Source organism: Narcine bancroftii, chromosome 4 (genome assembly GCF_036971445.1).
Source record: "Narcine bancroftii isolate sNarBan1 chromosome 4, sNarBan1.hap1, whole genome shotgun sequence".
Classification (NCBI taxonomy): Eukaryota; Metazoa; Chordata; class Chondrichthyes; order Torpediniformes; family Narcinidae; genus Narcine; species Narcine bancroftii.
In genome coordinates, this window is record NC_091472.1 from 2,757,006 (window position 1) to 2,780,712 (window position 23,707).

The window sequence follows — 23,707 nt, forward strand, 5'->3', positions numbered from 1 at the left end:
ATCTTACTCAACTCCCGTCTCATACCATCATAATTCCCTTTATTTAAATTCAGGACCTTAGTCTCGGTTTTAATTTCTTCACTCTCCATGTCGAGTGAGAATTCGATCATATTGTGATTGCTCCGACCCAAAGGGCCTCGTACAACAAGATTGTTGATTAGCCTCTTATCATTGCATAATACCCAATCTAAAATGGTCTGCTCCCGAGTTGGTTCCTCGACATATTGGTCTAGATAACCGTCCCGTAAACATTCAAGGAATTCCTCCTCCTCAGTATTTTTACTAATTTGACTAGTCCAATCTATATGCAAATTGAAGTCTCCCATGATGTCAGCTGTTCCCTTATTGCACGCTTCTCTAATTTCTCTTTTTAGGCCTTCCCTCACCTCTACATTACTATTTGGAGGCCTATATACCACCCCCACTAACGTTTTCCGCCCCTTGCTATTCCTCAGTTCTACCCATATAGATTCCACATCTTCCAAGTTGATATCCTTTCTGTCAATCGTGTCAGTCCCTTCTCTCACCATCAATACTACCCCACCCCCTTTTCTTTCTTGCCGATCCCTCCTAAATATCGTATACCCTGGAATGTTAAGTTCCCAGTCTTGCCCACCCTGCAGCCATGTTTCTGTAATCCCAATCAAATCACTGCTTTACTAGGCTTAACCCGAGGGGCCCGAGAACAAGAAGAAAGGTTTATTTAATTGAGTGTACACCGGAGTAACTTGGATGGTAGTTCAGTACCTGTGCATATTTTTTTTTCCATATTTGGAATATCATCAATAGTATCTTGCTTTCTAAATTAGGATCCAAACATATAAACATTTAGAAGTAATGCTTTTAGCACTTTGTACCGTAACCGCTGTTGGAACCAAGGGATTAGGTACTCATAGAAAATATGCCTATGTACTATTCATTATGTATTCATTAATCCATTACTATGTAACAATTTACTATTTACTTCAATTAGACTGTTTAGGGGAAATATTAATGCAATTAAGTAACATCCACAGTATGTAGCAAAGTTGGCTGATTATAGTTTGTGTAGAATTTGCTGCCTCCAAACACAAAAGAGAGTGTATGAACCAATTCAGTCGGGAGGTTAAGGCATAAGGAGATGTTGAGTAGAACAGAAGACTATGGCCAGATGAGAACAAAGAAACAATTCAAAATATATGGGGTAAGAATTGATTTCTGATCAAGCCAACAGGATGTTCTGGCCTTGAGGATTAAGATGGGAGGTCTACACCCTAGACAACTGCAGAGCAGGAAATTGCTTGAGATAAATCTTATGCAAGGAATCTAGCAAAGAAAGCCAACTTTTGTTCAGTGTAATTCTTCTTTGGCTTGGCTTCGCGGACGAAGATTTATGGAGGGGTGAAGTCCACGTCAGCTGCAGGCTCGTTTGTGGCTGTCGAGTCCGATGCGGGACAGGCAGACACGGTTGCAGCGGTTGCGAGGGAAAATTGGTGGGTTGGGGTTGGGTGTTGGGTTGTTCCTCCTTTGTCTTTTGACAGTGAGGTGGGCTCTGCCGTCTTCTTCAAAGGAGGTTGCTGCCCGCCGAACGGTGAGGCGTCAAGATGCACGGTTGGAGGCGAGATCAGCCCACTGGCGGTGGTCAATGAGGCAGGCACCAAGAGCTTTCTTTAGGCAGTAGACTGGACAGTAGGAGTCAGTCTTGGGGAATAGCTCACCGACCAGGTGACCTATGAACTAACGACTGAACCAGAGCTCTGTTAAGCTTTATTCTTATGCTGTGTAATAAACTGATTCTCCTATCACTTCATTTAATGAACACGCTGGACTCAGACGACACATAGACCAAATTGAGGGGAGGGTAAAGGCAGAGTCCGACACCGCGAGATTATGTTTTCCATGTTGACACTATGTCGTCACAAGTTGGCGCTATCAATGAAAACATGAACCCAGACCTCTCTGTTCATGCTAATATTTTGTGTAGTTGACAGTTTTTTTTCTGCAAAATGGCTGCGAGGGAATTCAAACAGAAAAGTGGAGCACGAGAAAGGAAAGAGAAGAGAGAACAAGAGCTTCTACCGAAGAATAACACGCAAGTGTGACACTTTTTTTTAAGCCAACAAAAGATGCAGTAACTTGATGGATGTGGGCGATGAAAAAGGGGGCAAAGTATCACAGCGTAACGTTCATTCCCCAGATCTGATGATGGAGAAATCGCAGACAAGTCGTCAAAGTGGATGGCGAGTGATTTAAGCGTGAGTTCATTACACATAGATCAAACGATACAACTTAATCTCAGTTCAATGAAGGGTGGGACAAGGTCAGGGGGTCTTTACAAAAGCTCAGCCTAGGGGCCCGGGTGGTAGTTAATCGGGCTGAAGTAAGGAAAGCTGGTCCTCTCATTGCCATCCTACGAGTCATCTCTTCTTTCCCACTCAGTATGTGGCCGATTGAAACAGGGAAGTCTGCAGACTCTGTGGTTGTGGTCAAAACACAACGAAATGCTGGAGGAAGTCGGCCGGTCTCACCGCGTCCATAGCACACACAGAGGCCGACGTTTCGGGCCCGACCCCTTCCTCACGGACTAAGCAAAGAACAAGAGGGTGTCAGAATAAAGTCGGTTGACTGGCTGGGGGGAGGAGAGCAGACCAACAAAAGGTGTTAATTGGATATGGTAAGGGGAGAGATGAGAATTGGTCATGACTGTGTGAAAGGAGACAGGGAAAGAGAGAGACAGAGCTGGGAGAAGGCACGGGCCGGGGTGGGGTGGGGAGCTCAAGTGGGCTGATGGATCGAACAGGGGTCTGCATGGCTGCAGAGGCTGCAGGAGTGCCGGAGGCAACTCTGTCTGATTTACAGCAGGCAGGAGGCTTTTTTGTGTAATATTACATGTTCCATACTGTTACATGAGAAACTTTAAAGAGTGGCTTAACTATCCAAACCTACCAATCCCAGCAACCTCCTCCATCACCTCCCCCATGTCCTCTCCCCACTCTGTGAGAGCCATAATCTCCAAGACTGTAAAATCTTTACTGTTGGACCATAATACATACATGACAGCACAGAATCAGGCCCTTCAGCCCTCCTGGTCAGTGCCGAACCATTATTTTGCCCAGTCCCATTGTTACTGCTACCAGACCATAGTCCTCCTTTCCCTGACAATATCCCTATGTATTTCTTACATGTCAAATATTCGAGTCCGCAAGATTGGGGCAGTCAAAAGCAAAAAAGGAAAATGTCTTCGCCGAGGACTGCCAAGGTTCAAGATATTGCCCCCCCACCCCAACTTCTCATGGGTAATTAGGGATTGGAAATAAATGCCAGCAATGCTCAGATCACAGGTACGTTTCAAAGCAAAACTTCCTGGAACTTCACGACAACTACCTTGCACTCAACATTAGTAAAACCAAGGAGATGAGTGTGGACTTCAGGAGGAAGTGAGTGGAACATGACCCAGTCATCATCGAGGGTTCAGTAGTGGAGAGAGTCAAGAACTTCAAATTCCTGTGAGTCAACGTCTCCGAGGATTTGTCCTGGAGCCTCCGTGTTGATCCAATCTCAAAGAAGGCTCGCCAGTGGCTATAATTTGGAAATGTTTGAGGAGATTCACCAACTTGGCTAAGAAATTACTCAGCATCTCTGTTCTAAGCGGACGCCTTTCAATCCTGAAATTGTGCCCCCACGTCCTAGACTCTCCCACCATGGAGAAAAATCCTTTCTGTTCACGACTTTCAATATTTGAAATGTTTCAGTGAGATCCCCCCGCATTCTCCTAAATTCCAATGAGTACAGGCCAAGAGCTGTCAAACACTCCTCATACAGTAATCCTTTCATTCCCGGAATTATCCTTGTGAACCTCCTCTGAACCCTCTCCAATGTCAGCACATCCTTTCTTAAATGAGGAACCCAAAACTGCTCACAATCTTCATGTGAGGACTCACCAGGGCCTTATAAAGCCCCAACATCACATCCCAGCTCTTAAATTCTATTCCCCTTGAAACAAACACCAACATTGTCTTTGCCTTCTTCACCCCTGACTTTCTGCAAGTTTATCTTCAGGCTCCTGCACGAGGAATCCCAGGTCCCTTTGCATCTGGGGATTTTCAATCTTCTCCCCATTTAGAAAAACTCTGCCCGTTAATTTTTTCTACCAAACTGCGTGACTGTCCATTTTCCCACATTATATTTCATTTTCCACTTCTCTGTCCGTTCTCGTCATCTGTCTAAGTCCTTCTGCAGCCTCCCTGTTCCCCCTACATGACCTGCTCCTCCACCTCCCTTTGTATAACATAACATAACATAACATAACAATTACAGCACGGAAACTGGCCATTAGGCCCTTCTAGTCCGCACCGAACCAAACACCCCTCTCTAGTCCCACCTCCCTGCACAATGCCCATAACCCTCCATCTTCTTCTCATCCATAGACCTGTCCAACCTTTTCTTAAATAATACAATTGACTCCGCCGCCACTATTTCTCCCGGAAGCTCATTCCACACAGCTACCACTCTCTGAGTAAAGAAGTTCCCCCTCATGTTACCTCTAAACCTCTGCCCCTTAATTCTTAACTCATGTCCTCTTGTTTTAAACTTTCCTCCTCTTAACGGAAATAGTCTATCCACATCCACTCTGTCTATCCCCTTCATAATCTTAAATACTTCTATCAATTCCCCTCTCAACCTTCTACGCTCCAAAGAATAAAGACCTAATCATCCACAAACTTGGCCATAAACCCATTCCAAAATCCAAATCATTAATATACAACATAAAAAGCAGCGTCTCCAACCCCGACCACTGTGGACACCCACCAGCAACTGGCAGCCATCAGAATATGGGCCCTGTATTCTGACTCATTGCTTCCTACCAATCGGCCCAACCTCCATCTCTGTGCCATATGACACTTCAAAGATTTCCCAACACATAACTGTGCTCTTTCCATCCTTCAGTTAAGGAGCCCTTGCAGCGATCGAACTCATCTCCAACGTTCAACAAGCGATGCCATTTCAGATCAGGCACCTCCGACGCAGTGTGGCCTCCTCTATGCCAGGTAAACTGGGTGACCGCTTCACCAGACATTGATGATCTCCATATGGGTCTTAACCTGAGCTCCTTAACCTGGGTGGCACGGTTGGTGTGGTTGTTAGCGCAACACCATTACAGCACCAGCGATCGGAACGGGGATTCAAATCCCGCGCTGTCTGTAAGGAGTTTGTATGTTCTCCCTGTGTCTAGGTGGGTTTTCCCCAGAGGCTCCGGTTTCCTCCCACCGTTCAAAACATATTGGGGATTGTAGGTCAATGGGGTGTAAATTGGGCGGTACTGGGTCGTGGGCTGAAAGGGCCTGTCATTATGCTGTACATCCAAATTTAAATTTAAAATTCGTGTCACCAACCATTTCAACTCCCCCAACTATTCCGACAGTAATGCGTCAGACCTCATCCATTGACAGGAGAGGCCAAACATCAGCTTGAAGAAAATCAACTCACACATCCCCTGGACAGCATTAAACTCAACAGCATGAACATTGATTTTTTAAAAATAAAATTCAGTTAAACCCACCCCCATTTGTTTCCACAGCTTCAATCTCCTCTTTACCTACTCCTGGACTTTTTTTTCTCTCTCTTGAACTTTTTTCCCTCCCACACCTTCCTAGTGCTCCCTTACCTCTACTTGATTCTCCTCGTCCCACCCCTTCTGTCCTCTCATCGAAGCATAGACCACTGCACCACTGAAACAGGCCCCTTCGGCCTCTCTAGTCCACGCTGACCTGGTTTTGCCTCGTCCCCACTGACCTGCACCCAGTCCATATCCCTCCATACCCCTCCCATCCACGTACCTGTCCAAATTCCTCTTAAATGTTAAAATTGAAACTGCATTCACCACTTCAGCTGGTTCCACACTCCCACCACTCTCTGTGTGAAGAAGTTCCCTCTCATGTTCTCCCTAAACTTTTCCCCTTTCACCCTTAACCTGTGTCCTTTTATTTGTATCTCACCCACCCTCAGTGGGAAAAGCCAACCTACAATTACCCTGTCTGTCCCCCTCATAATTTTAAACACCTCGACCAAATCTCCCCTCATTCTTCTCCGTTCCAGGGAATAAAGTCCTCACTGGTTTAACCTCTGCTTCCCTCCGCAGCTTATTTCCTCCTTTATTTACATGATCTCATTCTGTCCATCTAGTCCCCGACTCCACTGACCATTTCTACCTCTCTGATGCTGTCTGGCCAGTATCCAGAACATTCTGGCTTGTTCTGCATCACTGTCTAGTGTCGAGGTTCCAACGCTCAGGACAGGAGTAAAAGCTGAGAGAGGTATGAACTCGGCCTGCAACATCAATCTTCACTCCGTCGAGGACATTGACAAGAGGCGGTGAGTTAAGAAAGCAGTCTCTTTCTTTAAGGAAGTGAAGATGGCGGCGCTGTAACGGTAGCACTACTGCTGGTATGGACCCGTGGAGAGCAGGGAGCGGAGACACAATGCCCCCGCGGCGTCCAACCGCCTAGCCAGACTGCAGTCGGCTCCAACCAGACTTTGAATGAACTGTTAATGGAGCAGGCGGTGGTTTTATTTAAGATCTCGCCACTGCAGGGTCTGCGCCCAAGATGGAGGCAGTGGCCACGAGGGGTTGTAGTCTCCAGGGAAGCGGAGGACTGGTGCATGGCACCAGAAAATGGAGGGGGCAGGACTGGGGGCAGCAGTGGCTTCCTCTGCCTTGATTTAATTGTGCACTTTTGTTTATCCTGGTTGAGAACAGGAAACAAGAGGAGGCTGGAAGATTAAAAGCAAAGAGAATGAGCCAAACTTTGCCTGAGGCCCAGTGCTGACATCATCGTTGTAGAAACACAGAACAATGCCAACATTTTGGCCACAGAATGTTTGGTGTAGCTCATGTTAGGTTACCCTGGGATACGTCTCAACTGAGATCATTTCCAGCTCTTGTTGTCCCCACTTGAGTCACGGGTTGTTAACCCTGAATGGTCCCTGGTGTATGACAGGGCCGGCGTTCCCTGCACCACCGGGATCTGGAGCCTAAGGTAATGCTGCTGTCAGTGTGGACCTTGAATGAACCCGGATTGTCTGTTGAGACGTGCCTGCTGTTTTGTGGGACTGGGGGTCACAATGAGCAGGTCACTGGGGTGGGTTTGCTGTGTTGTGGGATTGTGTTAGTCTCCTTTACTGGACACAGACTGGGACATCAGAATCAGAATTTATTGTCACGAAATTCGTTATTTTGCGGCAGTGTCTCAGGGCAAACATTCCTATAAACCACCTCACAGCAATAAATAAACATAGTGCACGAAAAGTCAAATTAAGGCCTTGTCTTCTGTGTTTCAGTGATCCTTCAGGAATCCGATGGCAGCGGGAAGAAGCTGTTCTTGTGCCGCTGAGCGCTCGTCTTCAGACTCCTGCACCTCCTTCCCGATGGTAGCAGAGGCCTGGGTGGTGCGGGCCCTTGAGGATAGAGGCTGCTTTCTCAAGACGCTGCCTCATGTAGACGTCCTCGGTGGAGAGAAACCGTGATGTCCAAGGCCGAGTTAACAATCCTCTGGGGTTCTTTTCTTGTCCTTTTGTTGAGAACCTTCGCTCTGGCCGCTACAACAGCAGGGACCAGTCCCAGAGGCCAAACGTTTCAACCCCACTGTGGATTTTTGCCTGTGGCAAATGGAGCCAGAGAGGGTGTAGAGTGGAACAAAAGAAAAACCTCGCTCGGGCTGAGGCCCGGACAGTAAGCGTGACAGGTAGAGGTGAACGAAGCTCGGTGATGGCTGTGTGTGGGATCATGGGACTATGGATGAAGGGAGAGATGTCAGCAGAGAGATGTCACGGTGACCAACAGCCAGGTCAGACTTAGCATGAAAAACCAACCTTCTGTGGTGAAATATGTATTGACAAACACATAGAATAGAGGACATTACAGCCCAGGACAGGCCCTTCAGCCCTCGATATTGTGCCGGCCCATATATTCCTTAAAAAAACTACTATACCGACCCTACCCTGTAACCCTCTATTTTTCTTCCATCCATTTGCCAACCCAACTGTCTCTTAAATGCCCCTATAAAAAATTTACCTCTGATGTCTCCCCTAAACTTCTCTCCCTTCACTTTGTACGCGCGTCCTCTGGTGTCTGCTGACCCTGCCCTGGGAAACAGGCGCTGGCCGTCTACGATATCTATGCCTCTCAGAATTTTGTCGACCTCTATCAAATCTCCAAAGAAAAAAGACCAAGCTCTGCTAAACCTTGCTTCATAAAAGTAATCGATGCAGATGCCAGTGTCCCTTTAAGAAACGTCTGGGAAACCACGATGTATTTCCACTATGTCTGAACTAGAGGTCAGAACTGAGAACAGTTAACATGTTACAGATGTGAAATATCCATCCATCCAATGGAAAATAAATCAACCAGGAATGGGAGTCCAGATTGTCACAGAACTCAACACTGTCGGCTGGAATCGTGAGACAGAGAGACACAAGGTTGAGTTTTACGAACGCCGGAGAAAAGAAGGCTGAGTAGGGCAGGTAACTGTGAACACCAAGGTGAGTGTTGGATGCAGTGCAAGGTAATGTGTGTGAGTGTCGTATATCAGAGTAGGTCCTTGTGTCGTGTGTCAGTGTCGGTCCCTGTGTCATGTGTCCGTGTCGGTCCCTGTGTCGTGTGTCCGTGTTGGTCCCTGTGTCGTGTGTCAGTGTCGGTCCCTGTGTCGTGTGTCAGTGTTGGTCCCTGTGTCGTGTGTCAGTGTTGGTCCCTGTGTCATGTGTCAGTGTCGGTCTCTGTGTCGTGTGTCCGTGTCGGTGCCTGTGTCGTGTGTCCGTGTCGGACCCTGTATCGTGTGTCAGTGTCGGTCCCTGTATCGTGTGTCATGTCGGTCCCTGTGTCGTGTATCAGTGTCGGTCCCTGTGTTGTGTGTCCGTGTCAGTCCCTGTATCGTATGCCATTATTGGTCTTTGTGTCGTGTGTCAGTTTGATCCCTGTGTCATGTGTCCGTGTCGATCCCTGTGTCGTGTGTCAGTGTCGGTCCCTGGGTCGTGTGTCAGTGTCGGTCCCTGGGTCGTGTGTCCGTATCGGTCCCTGGGTCGTGTGTTTGTGTAGGTACCTGGGTCGTGTGTCAGTGTCGGACCCTGGTATGTGTGTTTGTGTAGGTACCTGTGTCGTGTGTCAGTGTCGGTCCCTGTGTCGTGTGTCAGTGTCGATCCCTGGGTCGTATGTCAGTGTTGGCCCCTGGGTCATGTGTCAGTGTCGGTCCCTGTGTCGTGTGTCAGTGTCGGTGCCTGTGTCGTGTGTCCGTGTCGGTCCCTGTGTCGTGTGTCAGTGTCGATCCCTGGGTCGTATGTCAGTGTTGGCCCCTGGGTCATGTTTCAGTGTCGGTCCCTGTGTTGTGTGTCAGTGTCGGTGCCTGTGTCGTGTGTCCGTGTCGGTCCCTGTATCGTGTGTCAGTATTGGTCTTTGTGTCGTGTGTCAGTGTTGGTCCCTGTGTCGTGTGTCCGTGTCGATCCCTGTGTCGTGTGTCAGTGTCGGTCCCTGGGTCGTGATTCAGTGTCGGTCACTGGGTCGTGTGTCAGTAATAGAATGAGGTGGAGGATTAACACGTGGCTGAAGGGGTGGAGTAAGGGGCAGGGTTTTAAGTTTCTGGATAACTGGGACCATTTTTGGGGAAGATGTGACCTGTACAGTAAGGACGGGTTACACTTAAATCCCAGGTGGACCAGAATCCTGGCAGAGGTATTTGCTAGGGCTACTCAGGATCCTTTAAACTAGAATGGTTGGGGGGAGGGAACAAAATAGTACAGAGCAGTAAGGAGAAGGTTAGAATGCAAACAAAGAAAGTTTGTAGTAAGTATTTGAATATGGATGGGCAGGTGATAGAGAAGGGAAATGCTCTGGAAGAAGATGAAGGGCAATTGGCAGGAAAAGGAAATAATGTTGTTATTAAAGATGAGGGAAAACAGGGATTAAGAATTGGGAAATCTCTGAAATTCATATATTTTAATGCCAGGAGTATTGTAAAAAAGGTGGATGAGCTGAAGGTGTGGATTGATACTTGGAAGTATGATGTGGTAGCGATTAGTGAGACATGGTTGCAGGAGGGATGTGATTGGCAACTGAATATCCCTGGGTTTCGTTGCTTTAGGTGTGATAGAGTCGGAGGGGCAAGAGGAGGTGGGGTTGCATTGCTTGTCAGGGAAAATATTACAGCGGTGCCTAGGAAGGATAGATTAGAGGGCTCGTCCACGGAGGCTATTTGGGTGGAACTGAAGAGTAGGAAAGGAGAGGTTACACTTGTAGGGGTGAATTATAGACCAAGACCTAGAGGAGCAAATCTGTAGGGAGATAGTAGATATTTGTGATAAGCACAGGGTTGTAATTATGGGAGATTTTAATTTTCCACATATAGATTGGGAAACACATTCTGTGAAAGGACTGGATGGGTTAGAGTTTGTGAAATGTGTGCAAGATAGTTTTTTACAACAATATGTAGAGGTGCCGACCAGAGAAGGAGCAGTGTTAGATCGACTGTTGGCAAATGGGATGGGTCAAGTGATGGAGGTTAGTGTTGGCGAGCACTTCGGGTCCAGTGATCATAATGCCATCAGCTTTAAAGTCATTATGGAAAGAGAGAAATCAGGGCCAAGGATTGAGGTTTTTGATTGGGGAAAAGCTAGATTTGAGGAGATGCGAAAGGACTTGCAGGGTGTGCATTGGGACAATTTGTTTTATGGGCAGGATGTAGTCGAGAGATGGAAGTCTTTTAAAGATCAGATTTTGAGAGTGCAAAAGCTTTATGTTCCTGTTAGGTTAAAAGGAGGGGCAAAAGGTTTGAGAGAGCCGTGGTTTTCAAGGAATATTGGAAACTTGGTTCGAAGAAAAAGGGAGGCGTACATTAGATACAAGAAGCATGGAGTTAAGGAGATGTTTGAAAGATACATCGAATGCAAGAGGAATCTTAAGAGAGGAATTAGGAAAGCTAAAAGAAGGTACGAGAAAACTATGGCAAGCAGGGTGAAAACTAATCCAAAAGAGTTCTACAAATATGTTAATGGTAAGAGGAAAGCTAGAGACAAAATTGGTCCCTTAGAAAATCAGAGTGGAAAACTGTGTGTGGAGCCTAGAGAAATGGGGGAGATATTGAACAGTTTCTTTTCTTCGGTATTCACTAAGGAGAAGGATATTGGGAGATGTGGGATAAAAAAAGCAAATTGGGTAAATATGGGGAATATAGAGATTACAAAAGGTGTAGTTTTAAGGCTTTTGAAGAATATAAAGGTGGATAAGTCTCCGGGACCAGACGGGATCTTCCCCAGGACATTGAGAGAAGTGAAGGAGGAAATAGCAGAGGCTCTGGCGGTAATTTTCCAAATGTCATTAGATATGGGGATAGTGCCGGAGGATTGGCGCATTGCGCATGTGGTTCCGTTATTTAAAAAGGGTTCAAGGAGGAAGCCTGGCAACTATCGGCCTGTAAGTTTGACGTCTGTGGTAGGTAAATTAATGGAGAAAATTCTTAGAGATAGTACTTATAAACATCTGGATAGACAGGATCTGATCAGGAGCACTCAACATGGATTTGTGGGAGGAAGGTCATGTTTGACCAATCTGATTGAATTTTTTGAAGAGGTGACTAGGAATGTGGATGAGGGTAGCGCAGTGGATGTTGTCTATATGGACTTCAGTAAGGCCTTCGATAAGGTACCACATGGAAGGTTAGTTAGGAAGGTGCAGTCTTTAGGTATAAATTTTGAGATAGTCCAATGGATTGAACATTGGCTGAAAGGGAGAGGCCAGAGAGTGGTAGTGGATAATTGTCTGTCAGGTTGGAGGCCGGTGACCAGTGGTGTGCCTCAAGGATCTGTATTGAGCCCATTGTTGTTCGTTATATACATTAATGATCTAGATGATGGGGTGGTGAATTGGATTAGTAAATATGCAGACGATACTAAGATAGGTGGAATAGTGGATAATGAAGAAGGTTTTCAAGGATTGCAGAGGGATTTGGGCTGTGTAGAAAAGTGGGCTGAAAAATGGCAGATGGAATTTAATGCTGATAAGTGTGAGGTGCTTCATTTTGGTAAGAAGAATCAGAACAGGACATACGTGGTAAATGGGAGAGCATTGAGGAATACAGAAGAGCAGAAAGATTTAGGAGTAACGGTACATCGTTCCCTGAAGGTAGAAACTCACGTGAATAGGGTGGTGAAGAAGGCTTTTAGTATGCTGGCCTTTATCAATCATTGCATGGAATATAGGAGTTGGGAGGTGATGTTGAGACTGTATAAGACGTTGGTGCGGCCTCATTTGGAGTTCTGTGTGCAGTTCTGGTCGCCTAATTATAGGAAGGATATAAACAGAGTGGAGAGAGTGCAGAGAAGGTTGACCAGAATGTTGCCTGGGTTTAAGCATCTGGAGTATGGGGAGAGATTGGACAGATTAGGTCTTTATTCTTTGGAGCGTAGAAGGTTGAGAGGGGAATTGATAGAAGTATTTAAGATTATGAAAAGGATAGACAGAGTGAATGTGGATAGACTATTTCCGTTAAGAGGAGGAAAGATTAAAACAAGAGGACATGAGTTAAGAATTAAGGGGCAGAGGTTTAGAGGTAACATGAGGGGGAACTTCTTTACTCAGAGAGTGGTAGCCGTGTGGAATGAGCTTCCGGGAGAAATAGTGGCGGCGGAGTCAATTGTATTATTTAAGAAAAGGTTGGACAGGTATATGGATGAGAAGAAGGTGGAGGGTTATGGGCATTGTGCAGGGAGGTGGGACTAGAGAGGGGTGTTTGGTTCGGTGTGGACTAGAAGGGCCTAATGGCCTGTTTCCGTGCTGTAATTGTTATGTTATGTTATGTTATATGTTATTGGTCCCTGGGTCATGTGTTTGTGTAGGTACCTGGGTCGTGTGTCAGTGTCGGTCCCTGGGTCATGTGTCCGTGTTGGTCCTTGTATCGTGTGTCAGTGTCGGTGCCTGTGTCGTGTGTCCGTGTCGGTCCCTGTGTCGTCTGTCAGTGTCGGTCCCTGGGTCGTGTGTCAGTGTCGGTCCCTGGGTCGTGTGTCAGTATCGGTCCCTGGGTCGTGTGTTTGTGTAGGTACCTGGGTCGTGTGTCAGTGTCGGTCCCTGTGTCGTGTGTCCGTGTCGGTCCCTGTGTCGTGTGTCAGTGTTGGTCCCTGTGTCGTGTGTCCGTGTCGATCCCTGTGTCGTCTGTCAGTGTCGGTCCCTGGGTCGTGTGTCAGTATCGGTCCCTGGGTCGTGTGTTTGTGTAGGTACCGGGGTCGTGTGTCAGTGTCGGTCCCTGGATCGTGTGTCCGTGTCGGTCCCTGTATCATGTGTCAGTATTGGTCTTTGTGTCGTGTGTCAGTGTTGGTCCCTGTGTCGTGTGTCAGTGTCGGTCCCTGTGTCGTGTGTTATTGTCGGTCCTTGTATCGTGTGTCAGTGTCGGTCCCTGTGTCGTGTGTCAGTGTCGGTCCCTGTGTCATGTGTCAGTGTCGGTTCCTGTGTCGTGTATTATTGTCGGTCCTTGTATCGTGTGTCAGTGTCGATCCCTGTGTCGTGTGTCCGTGTCGGTCCCTGTATCATGTGTCAGTATTGGTCTTTGTGTCGTGTGTCAGTGTTGGTCCCTGTGTCGTGTGTCAGTGTCGGTCCCTCTTTCGTGTGTTATTGTCGGTCCTTGTATCGTGTGTCAGTGTCGGTCCCTGTGTCGTGTGTCCGTGTCGGTCCCTGTATCATGTGTCAGTATTGGTCTTTGTGTCGTGTGTCAGTGTTGGTCCCTGTGTCGTGTGTCAGTGTCGGTCCCTGTGTCGTGTGTTATTGTCGGTCCCTGGGTCGTTTGTCAGTGTCGGTCCCTGGGTCGTGTGTCAGTATCGGTCCCTGAGTCGTGTGTTTGTGTTGGTCCCTGGGTCGTGTGTCCGTGTCGGTCCCTGGGTCGTGTGTCCGTGTCGGTCCCTGGGTCGTGTGTCAGTGTCGATCCCTGTGTCATGTGTCTGCGTCAGTCCTTGTGTCCTGTGTTCTTGTCGGTCCCTGTGTCCTCTGTTTTTGTCGGTCCCTGTGTCCTGTGTTCGTGTCGATCCCTGTGTTGTGAGTCTCAGCATCAGTTCTAGTAATATTCGAAAATGGATAGTTTTGGTTTGTCTGACATTTACCTTCTGATAATTCCAAGTGAACAGCATCCTCTGACTCTCCTTTGTCTGTCCTCCTAATTACTTCCTCATGGAACTCTGTCAAGATCTCCCCTGAAGGAAAACATTCTGACTTCAACACGAGTAGTAGAGCAGGTAACGTGGCACCAGCGGCTTGTTCAAATCTGCCACTGGTGGTAAAGAGTTTGCACGTCCTCTCCGTATCTGCGTGGGTTTTCCAGTTTCCTCCCACCCTTCAAAACATACAGGGGTTTGTAGGTTAATTTGGGTATAATGGGATCAAATTCTACCGTGCTATAAATGAATAAAATGTAAAAAAATATTTTATCTTTCAAATACACATTGTAGTGCATTTGCCATGTATCTGCCCAGTCCCTCAATTTATCCAAATCACACTGGAGCTTCCTGACCCCCTCTTCCGTGCACACAACCCCTCCTAGCTTAGTGTCATCTGCAAATTTGGAGATATTACATCCAATCCCCTCATCCAGATCATTAATGTAAATTGTGACCAGCTGGGGTCCCAGTATAGATCCCTGTGGTACCCCACTGGTCACCGCCTGCACTCAGAAAACGAGCCATTTATCCCAACTCTCTGTCTTCTACCTGCCAGCCAGTTCTCAATCCACATCACTACTTTGCCCCCAATCCCATGAGCCTTGATTTTGGAAGCTAGTCGTTTATGCGGGACCTTATCGAAGGACTTTTGGAAGTCCAGGTACACCACATCCACTGGCTCTCCCCCATCTATTTAACCCGTCACCATCTCAAAGAATTCCAATAGATTTGTCAAGCACGATTTACCTTTTGTAAATCCATGTTGACTCTGTCCAATCCCTTCTCTGCTAGTCATATGCTCCGCTATTACATCCTTAAAAATGGATACCATCATTTTGCCCACTACTGATGTAAGGCTCACCGGCCGATAATTCCCCACTTTTTCTCTACCCCCCTTTTTAAATAGTGGGGTAACATTAGCTACCCTCCAATCCATGGGTACTGATCCTGAGTCTATCGAGTTCTGGAAAATAATTCTTAAAGCATCTGCTATCTGAATGGCCACTTCCTTGAGTACCCTAGGATGTAGATTATCAGGCCCTTGGGATTTATCGGCCTTCAATCCCATCAATTTCCCCAAGACCATGTCCTTAGAGATACTGATTTCTTTCAGTTCCTCCCTTGCATTAGTCTCTATGTTTCCCAACATCCTCGGGAGGTTATTTGTATCCTCTCTTGTAAAACAGAACTAAAGTAAGAATTTAATTGCTCTGCCATTTCCTTATTCCCCATTATATATTCCCCTGATTCCGACTGCAAGGCACCTACTCTGGATTTCACCAATCTTTTCCTCTTGACATATTTATAAAAGCTTTTGTAGTCGGTTTTTATATTTGCCGCAAGCTTACTTTCGTCATTTATTTTTGCTCTCTTGATGAATCCCTTTGCCCTCCTTTGGTGCATCTTGAACTGCTCCCAGTCTTCGGTTGCGGAACTTTTTTTGGCCAGTTGATATGCTCTCTCTTTGGACCCAATGCTGTCTCTAATTTCCCTTGTTATCCACGGTTGAGTCACCTTTTTTGGTTTATTTTTATGCCAAACCGGTATAAACGATTTTTGCAATTTCTCCATTAGATCTGTGAATGCTTTCCATTGTCTATCCACCGTCAACTCCCCCAGAAACACCACCCAATCAATCTTACTCAACTCCCGTCTCATACCATCATAATTCCCTTTATTTAAATTCAGGACCTTAGTCTCGGTTTTAATTTCTTCACTCTCCATGTCGAGTGAGAATTCGATCATATTGTGATCGCTTCTACCCAAAGGGCCTCGCACAACAAGATTGTTGATTAGCCCCTTATCATTGCATAATACCCAATCTAAAATGGCCTGCTCCCGAGTTGGTTCCTCGACATATTGGTCTAGATAACCGTCCCGTAAACATTCAAGGAATTCCTCCTCCTCTGTATTTTTACTAATTTGACTAGTCCAATCTATAAGCAAATTAAAGTCTCCCATGATGTCAGCTGTTCCCTTATTGCACGCTTCTCTAATTTCTTTTTTTAGGCCTTCCCTCACCTCTACACTACAATTTGGGGGCCTATATACCACCCCCACTAACGTTTTCCGCCCCTTGCTATTCCTCAGTTCTACCCATATAGATTCCGCTTCTTCCGAGTTGATATCCTTTCTGTCAATCGTGTCGGTCCCTTCTCTCACCATCAAGACCCCCTTTTCTTTCTTGCCGATCCCTCCTAAATATTGTATACCCCGGGATGTTAAGTTCCCAGGCTTGCCCACCCTGCAGCCATGTTTCTGTAATCCCAATCAAATCGTATTTGTTTGTCTCAATTTCCACAGCCAATTCATCTACCTTGTTCCGAATGCTTCTTGCATTAAGATATAAAGCCTTCATATTTGCTTTTTTCACCCTCCTTGCTCTTTCTGATTTTTTACTTTCGCTGCCTAACCTAACTTTTCCTGTTTTATCTTTTCTGTCCTTGGCCTATCATACAGATTCCCACCCCCCTGCCAAATTAGTTTAAACCGCACCCGATGGCTGTACCAAATCTAGCTGCCAATACATTGATCCCTTTTGGGTTTAGGTGTAACCCATCCTTCTTGTAGAGGTCATGCCTTCCCCAAAAGAGATCCCAATGATCCAAGAAGCCAAAACCCTGTCCTTTACACCAGCCCCTCAGCCACACATTCATTTGACTTAACGTCCATTTTTGTCCTCAGTTGCACTTGGCACAGGTAGCAATCCAGAGATCACCACCCTGGCTGTCCTATTTCTTAGTTTCTGTCCTAGCTCTCTGTAATCCTTTTTCAGTACCTCCTCCTCCTTTTTATCTATGTCATTGGTACCCACATGTACCAAGACATCAGGCTGTTCGCCTTCCCCTTTTAGAATACCCTGGACCCGATTTGAGATATCCTGCACCCTTGCACCAGGGAGGCAGCACACCATGCGGGCATACCTATCTGGCTCACAGAATCTCCTGTCTGTATTTCTGACAATGGAGTCCCCAATGACCACTGCATTCCTCTTTACCTTTTGGTCCACCATGCCAGGCTCAGTGCCAGCGACCTGGTCACTGCGGCCAGCTTCTGTCAGGTCATCTCCCTCAACAGCATCCAACAAAATATACCTGTTACTGATATTCACAGGTGTGCTCTCCATTTTCCTGGTATTTTTCTTCCCTCCCCTGACAGTTACCCACTTACCTGACACATCTGGTCTTGGGGTAACCATGTCCCTGAAAGTTGAATCTATCAACTCCTCACTCTCCCTTACCAGCCGTAGGTCCTCAGGTTGCAGCTCCAGTTCCCCAACTCGGTCCTTAAGGAACTGCATCTCGGTGCACCTGACGCAGATGTGGCTATTTGGGAGGGTGGGACTCACCCGTGGTTCCCACATCTGACATCCAGTACAAAGCACTAACCCCATAGGCATGACTGAGCTAAAATAATGCCACTTACCCTTCTCCTCGCCTGCTTTTGCCTAAGCCTGTTGAGCCAAAGGCTGGAAGTCCCACTCCTTCAGTGCCCCACTCACTCAGTGCGCCGCTCCTCGCTGGCCGCCCCCTCCCCTTTTACTCCTTTTACTGGCCGCTTGACCAATTAACCCAGTCACTCTCTCCAAGCTCCTGCTCCTCTGACTCACCGCTCAAACTCCAGCTGTTGTCTCCTCAGACTCCCAGCCTGATTTGAGTAGGCCCAAGCCCCAATAAGCCCTTGTATTTAACTGCTTACCTCCACGTCACTCTCTCCGAGCTTCTCCTCCGTCGACTCCCAGCTCGAATTTACATATAGATTGGACCAGCCAAATTAGTAAGTCCAGCTATTTATTCTACTCACCCTCTGATGCTGTCTCTTGGCTCCTCGTCCTCTCACCCGACACCAGGCGCTGACTCACTGTCTCCTCTGACCCTGAGTCTGACCTTTCTGTATCTTTCTGAACCCTTCCTGTCCTTATATACGGGTAATTAAAGTTTACTGATGCTTCTGATGGAATGTCATCATTTACGACCCACTGACCACTTTTGGGCTCCTCATTTAAGAAAGGATTTGCTGACATTGGAGGGGTTCAGAGGAGGATGATTCCGGGAATGAAAGGGTTATCACAGGAGGAGCGTTTGATGCTCTAGACTTGCACTTGTTGGAATTTAGGAGAATGGGGGGTGGAATCTCATTGAAACATTTTGAATGTTGAAAGGCATGGATAGAGTTGATGTAGAAAGGTTGTTTCCCCAGTGGGAGAGTCTAGGACAAGAGGGCACAACTTCAGGATTGTGAACAGAGATGCGGAGGAATTTCTTCTGCCAGAGGGAGGTGAATCCATAGAATTTGTAGCCACGGGCGGTTGTGGAGGACGGATCATCGGGAGTATTTAAGGCAGAGATTGACAGGTTCTTGATTAGTCAGGGCATCAAAGGTTATGGAGAGAAGGCCGGGCAGTGAGGCTGAGTGGGGAAATGGATCAGCTCATGATTGAATGGTGGGTTAGACTCAATGGGCCGAATGGCCTATATCTGCACCGTTATCGTATGGCATTATGCTTATACAGTTGGTGAGAAGGGTCGGATCCCATCATGAGGAATTGGGTCAGGCATGATGATCTTCTCTTCCACAGCTCAGTATGAGGCGCGCCTGGATGGTGCAGTGCATTCTGGGAGCCCTCCTTCTCCATGCCTGTAGGGGACAGAGTGGAGAAGATTATGGAGCAGAGCTGGACCCCAGGGACTCACTCTTCCCCCTCCCATTCAACTACTCCCTTGTGGCTGACGACGTTGTTGGATCCATCGTGCAGAACCAAGAGGAATTATCCAATGTCTGCTCCATCACCCTGCTGACCAGTGAAGTGGACATGGCCAGCGGGCACCAGACAAGCCAGCTCACCCCGGAGGACCTGCGCCCAATCAAGGGACTGATAGATGGCACCAGCTCAGTCCTGGAAAGTCTCACGATGGCAGTGAGGCAAGACATCGGGAAAGGCAGTTACCAGTCACTGATTACAAAATGCCTGCTGGACATCACGCAGCAGAACGAGGCATCCAACAACGTGATGGCAGACATCAGGGGCAACCTTGAGGCACAGCACTCAGCAGACTGCCTGCTCACCAAGTAAGTACCTGAGCCCCACAGTTGCAGTAGCTATGATCTTTGAATCTTCTTTGGCCGCATGAGAGGTGCCGGAGCATTGGAGAATGGCCAATGCAATCCCCTTGTTTAAAAAACTTAACAGGAAGAATCCTGGGAATTCTATACCTGTGAGTCTCACGTCAGTAGGACGTAAACTAATAGAGAGGATTCTTAAGGACAGGATCTAGGAGCATTTGGAGAAGTTCAGTCTACTCAAGGTTAGTCAGCAGGGGTTTGTGAAGTGAAGGTCGTGCCTCACAAGTCTAATTGAGTTTTTTGAGGAGGTAACAAAAGAAATTGTTGAGGGTCCGGTGGTAGATGTGGTCAAATGGATTTCAGCACAGCATTTGACAAGGTCCCCACGAGGGACTCATCCAGAAAGTCATGAGGCTCAGGATCAGTGGAACCTTGGCCGTGTGGATAAAAAATTGGTTTATCTGTAGAAAGCAGAGAGTAGTCATGGAAGGAAAGTTTTCTGCCTGAAGGTTGGTGACTAGTGGAGGGGCTGCAGGGATCTGTTCTGGGACACCGTGCTTATAAATGACCTGAATGAAGAGGCGGATAGATGGGTCAGTACGTTTGTGGATGACATGAAGGTTGGAGGAGTTGTGGATGGAGCTGAAAGTTGTTGAAGGTTACAAGAGGATAGAGACAGTATGCAGAGTTGGGCAGAAATGTGGCAGATGGAGTTCAATCCAGATAAATGTGAGGTGATGCATTTTGGACGGACAAACCAGAAGGCTGAGACCAGGTTCATGGTTGGTTACTTAAGAATGTGGAGGCCGCACAGGTTGATAGGATAGTTAAGAGGCCTATAGAATGCGGTTTCATTCATAGGGGGATTGAGTTCAGGAGTGGAGAGGTCATGTTGCAACTTTACAAATCTCTGTATTCTGTTCTGTCACCTTGATATAGGAAAGATGTGGAGAGGGGACAGAGGAGATTTACCAGGATGTTGCCTGGATTAGAAAACAAGTCTATGAGACAAGGTTAGCAGAGCTGGGACTTTTTTCTCTGGAGTATAGAAGGATGAGAGGAGACTTAATAGAGGTCTACAAGATTATGAGAGGCATTGATAGGGTGAATAGGCAGCGCCTGTTTCCCAGGGCAGGTCAGCAAACACCAGGGGACATGTGTACAAAGTGAAGGGAGGGAAGTTTAGGGGAGACATCAAGGGTAAGTTTTTTATACTGTGAGTTGTGGGGGCCTGGAATGCCTTTCCAGGGCTGAAACATTAAGGGCATTTAAGAGACTCTTAGACAGGCACATGGAGGGAAGCAAAATAGAGAGTTATGGAGTAGGGAGGGGATAGAACTTTTTTTTAAAGAATATAGGGGTCAACATGGGCCTGTACTGTGGTGTACTCTTCTATGTTCCAGGAAACAAGACAGAGATGGTAGCTAAGAAATGAGGCTGGAAGAACAGTTTAGATTTGGAATGAAACTCCCTCCGCACCGTCCCATCACACACTCCCAAGGTCAGACACAGAGTGAAGCTCCCTCCACACTGTCCCATCACACACTCCCAGGGTCAGACACAGAGTGAAGCTCCCTCCACACCATCCCATCACACACTCCTGGGGTCAGACACTAAGTGAAGCTCCCTCCACACTGTCCCATCACACACTCCCAGGGTCAGACACAGAGTGAAGCTCCCTCCACACCATCCCATCACACACTCCTGGGGTCAGACACTAAGTGAAGCTCCCTCCACACTGTCCCATCACACACTCCCAGGGTCAGACACAGAGTGAAGCTCCCTCCACACCATCCCATCACACACTCCTGGGGTCAGACACTAAGTGAAGCTCCCTCCACACTGTCCCATCACACACTCCCACAGTCAGTCACAGAGTGAAACTCCCTCCACTCCGTCTGATCACACACTCCCGCAGTCAGGCACAGAGTGAAGCTCCCTCCACACTGTCCCATCACACACTCCCACAGTCAGGCACAGAGTGAAGCTCCCTCCACACTGTCCCACTGCAGACTTCCAAAGTCAGACCCAGAATGAAGGTCCCTCTATACCGTTCCATCACACACTCCCGGGGTCAGACCCAGAGTGAAGGTCCCTCTATACCGTTCCATCACACACTCTGGGGTCAGATCCAGAGTGAAGGTCCTTCTATACTCCTCCCAGGGCATCGTTAAGAGACACTAAGAAGAGGTTAGCCAGTACACTTTCATGGAATATCTTTATAAATTGGACTGGATACAGAATGAAGTCTTTGCTGGAGACAGGTCGCATAAGGGCTTAACATTGTTACTTTTTATTTCTGCCTCAGGCCTGGAGCCGCTCATAACCTTTGTGACAATCTCTTCCTAGATTCAAGGAGAAGGTTGGGAAGATGGAGGCCATGGTTCACACTATCCATCACCTCGCCAGCCAAGTGGAGCAGATGTCGGAGTCCCTTGCCAGGGAACTGGGGAAGTCGGGGCAGATGGACTTTGCCCTCGGCCAAGAGCTGCACTGAGAGAATCTCCAGCCACGATGCTGGGTGTCCATACTGTCCCTCTCTACGGGGCACGGCACGAGAAGGACAGGGGCTCTTTCAAAGAGATGTTGTAGACTCCAACACCTCCTGAAGTTTTAAATAGACATTGAAAGGATGAGCCAGGCAAAAAACTCAAATTAATCCTGGATTTAATCTCTCACTCTCTCTCCATTGGTCTTCTATCCTGCAGTTACTCAAATCTGTGGTGGGAGATTCCTGATCTCCCCACTGTAACCCAGTGTCCCCTGGACCTCCTGTTTCTGCCCACATATTCCCCTGACCTCTGTCCTGCCCACAGTACCCATTCCCCTGACCTCCCCAGTGTTTCCCTGACCCCTGAGGTGCCCAATAAACCCCCGTGTTCCCCAGACCACCTGTTTCTGACATTCTCCCGTACCTGGTGAGAGTATCCAAATGTACCACAGAACAATAGTGCACGACAGCACAAGAAACAGGCCCTTTGTCCAATTTAATCAGTGCCAAACTATTCTTCTGCCTTGTCCCACTGACCTGCACCCAGTTTGTACCCTCCATACCCTCCCATCCATGTACGTGTCCAAATTCTCCTTAAATGTTAAAATTGAACCCACATTCACCACCTCAGCTGGCAGCTCGGTCCACACCCCTACCACTCCCGGCTCTGCTAACCTTGTCTCATAAACTTGTTTTCTAATCCAGGCAACATCCTGATAAATCTCTTCTGTGCCCTCTTCACATCTTCCACAAGTTCCCCCTCAGGTTCCCCCTAAACTTTTCCCCTTTAACCCTTAACCCATGTCCTCTGGTTTGTATTTCACCCACCCTCAGTGGGAAAAGCCGACCTACATTTACTCTGTCTGTCCCCCTCATAATTTTAAAACCTCAATCAAATCTCCCCTCATTCTTCTACGCTCCAGGGAATAAAGTCCTCACCTGTTTAACCTTTCCCTGTGACTCAGTTCCTGAAGTCCAGGCAACATCCCAGTAAATCTTCTCCGCCCTCTTTCTATCTTATTGATCTCTTTCCTGTAGTTTGGTGACCAAAACTGCACACAATTCTCCATATTTGGCCTCGCCAATGTCTTCTACAACTTTATCATCACATCCCAACTTCTGTACTTAATACTTTGATTTATGAAGGCCAAGATGCCAAAAGCTCTCTTCACAACCCCGTCCACCTGTGACACCACTTTCAGGGAATTCTGTACCTGTATTCCCAGATCCCTCTGTTCTACCGCACTCCTCAGTACCCGACCACTCACTGTGTACGTCCTTTCTTGGTTTGTCCTTCCAAAATTCAACACCTCTGTAGCGTTATCAATTAGACCCAGCAGACCAGAAGTCGAGATTAATAGGCTTTAATCTCTATAAATATACAAGCATATGTTACATGCTGTTGTCCTGATTCCAAGGCAGTTCTGAGGAGGGGATTGGGCGATACCACCTTTATTAGGGATCCTGGAGGGGGAGGAGTTACAGTAATGGGGGTGGGCCAACCAGTACAATGACTGTATTACAGTGTCCCACCTCCAATTCTCCCTGACCTTTCCCCTTTACATGCCTGACCCCTCCTGTACCTGCTCACTGTACCCCAGTTGACTCCTGACCCACCCTTATCTTGCCCACTGTACCCAGTGTTCCCCATATCCGTTCTTCATTACCTTTCCCACACCCACAGGAACCTACTCATCCCCATACCGGCCATTACATGATCACATACCCCCCCACATTCTCCGTTACAGGACACACACCCAACACCATTCATTACAGGACACATCCACCCCCACACTGTTTGTTACAAGAACACACACCCCAATACTGCTCATCACAGGAACACACCCCCCCCCACAACATCCACTACAAGAACACACACCCTCCACATCACATCCGACACTTGCACATTACAGCTATCACCCTGCCATGTACTTCTCCATTACGGGAGCATATTTCACCACATACACACACAAACACACTCACATGCTC

General features: G+C 47.4%; 1 protein-coding gene across 3 annotated transcripts; it reads left to right on the forward strand.

Moving 5' to 3' along the window:
* Positions 1-6,930: 6,930 nt before the first annotated feature.
* LOC138760284 (uncharacterized) lies at positions 6,931-23,113 on the forward strand. 3 transcript variants are annotated; one of them, XM_069930651.1, is made up of 5 exons: positions 6,931-7,016; positions 7,318-7,823; positions 8,345-8,517; positions 18,743-19,233; positions 21,577-23,113. In XM_069930651.1, the coding sequence occupies exons 4-5, from the start codon at positions 18,749-18,751 to the stop codon at positions 21,722-21,724; spliced, it is 633 nt and encodes a 210-aa protein (XP_069786752.1). In that variant the 5' UTR covers positions 6,931-7,016; positions 7,318-7,823; positions 8,345-8,517; positions 18,743-18,748; the 3' UTR covers positions 21,725-23,113. The 3 variants fall into 3 exon arrangements, with proteins under 3 accessions (XP_069786752.1, XP_069786753.1, XP_069786754.1); XM_069930652.1 differs by having other exon boundaries at positions 7,318-8,517; XM_069930653.1 differs by lacking the exons at positions 6,931-7,016; positions 7,318-7,823; positions 8,345-8,517 and adding an exon at positions 13,732-14,241.
* The last annotated feature ends 594 nt before the right edge of the window (positions 23,114-23,707 follow it).

Bases quoted from the DNA above. Each gene is read 5' to 3' on its own strand.
- LOC138760284 (XM_069930652.1), top strand. From the start codon at position 18,749: ATGAGGCGCGCCTGGATGGTGCAGTGCATTCTGGGAGCCCTCCTTCTC. The intron at 19,234-21,576 runs GTAAGTACCTGA...ATCTCTTCCTAG, and splicing joins GCAGACTGCCTGCTCACCAA to ATTCAAGGAGAAGGTTGGGA.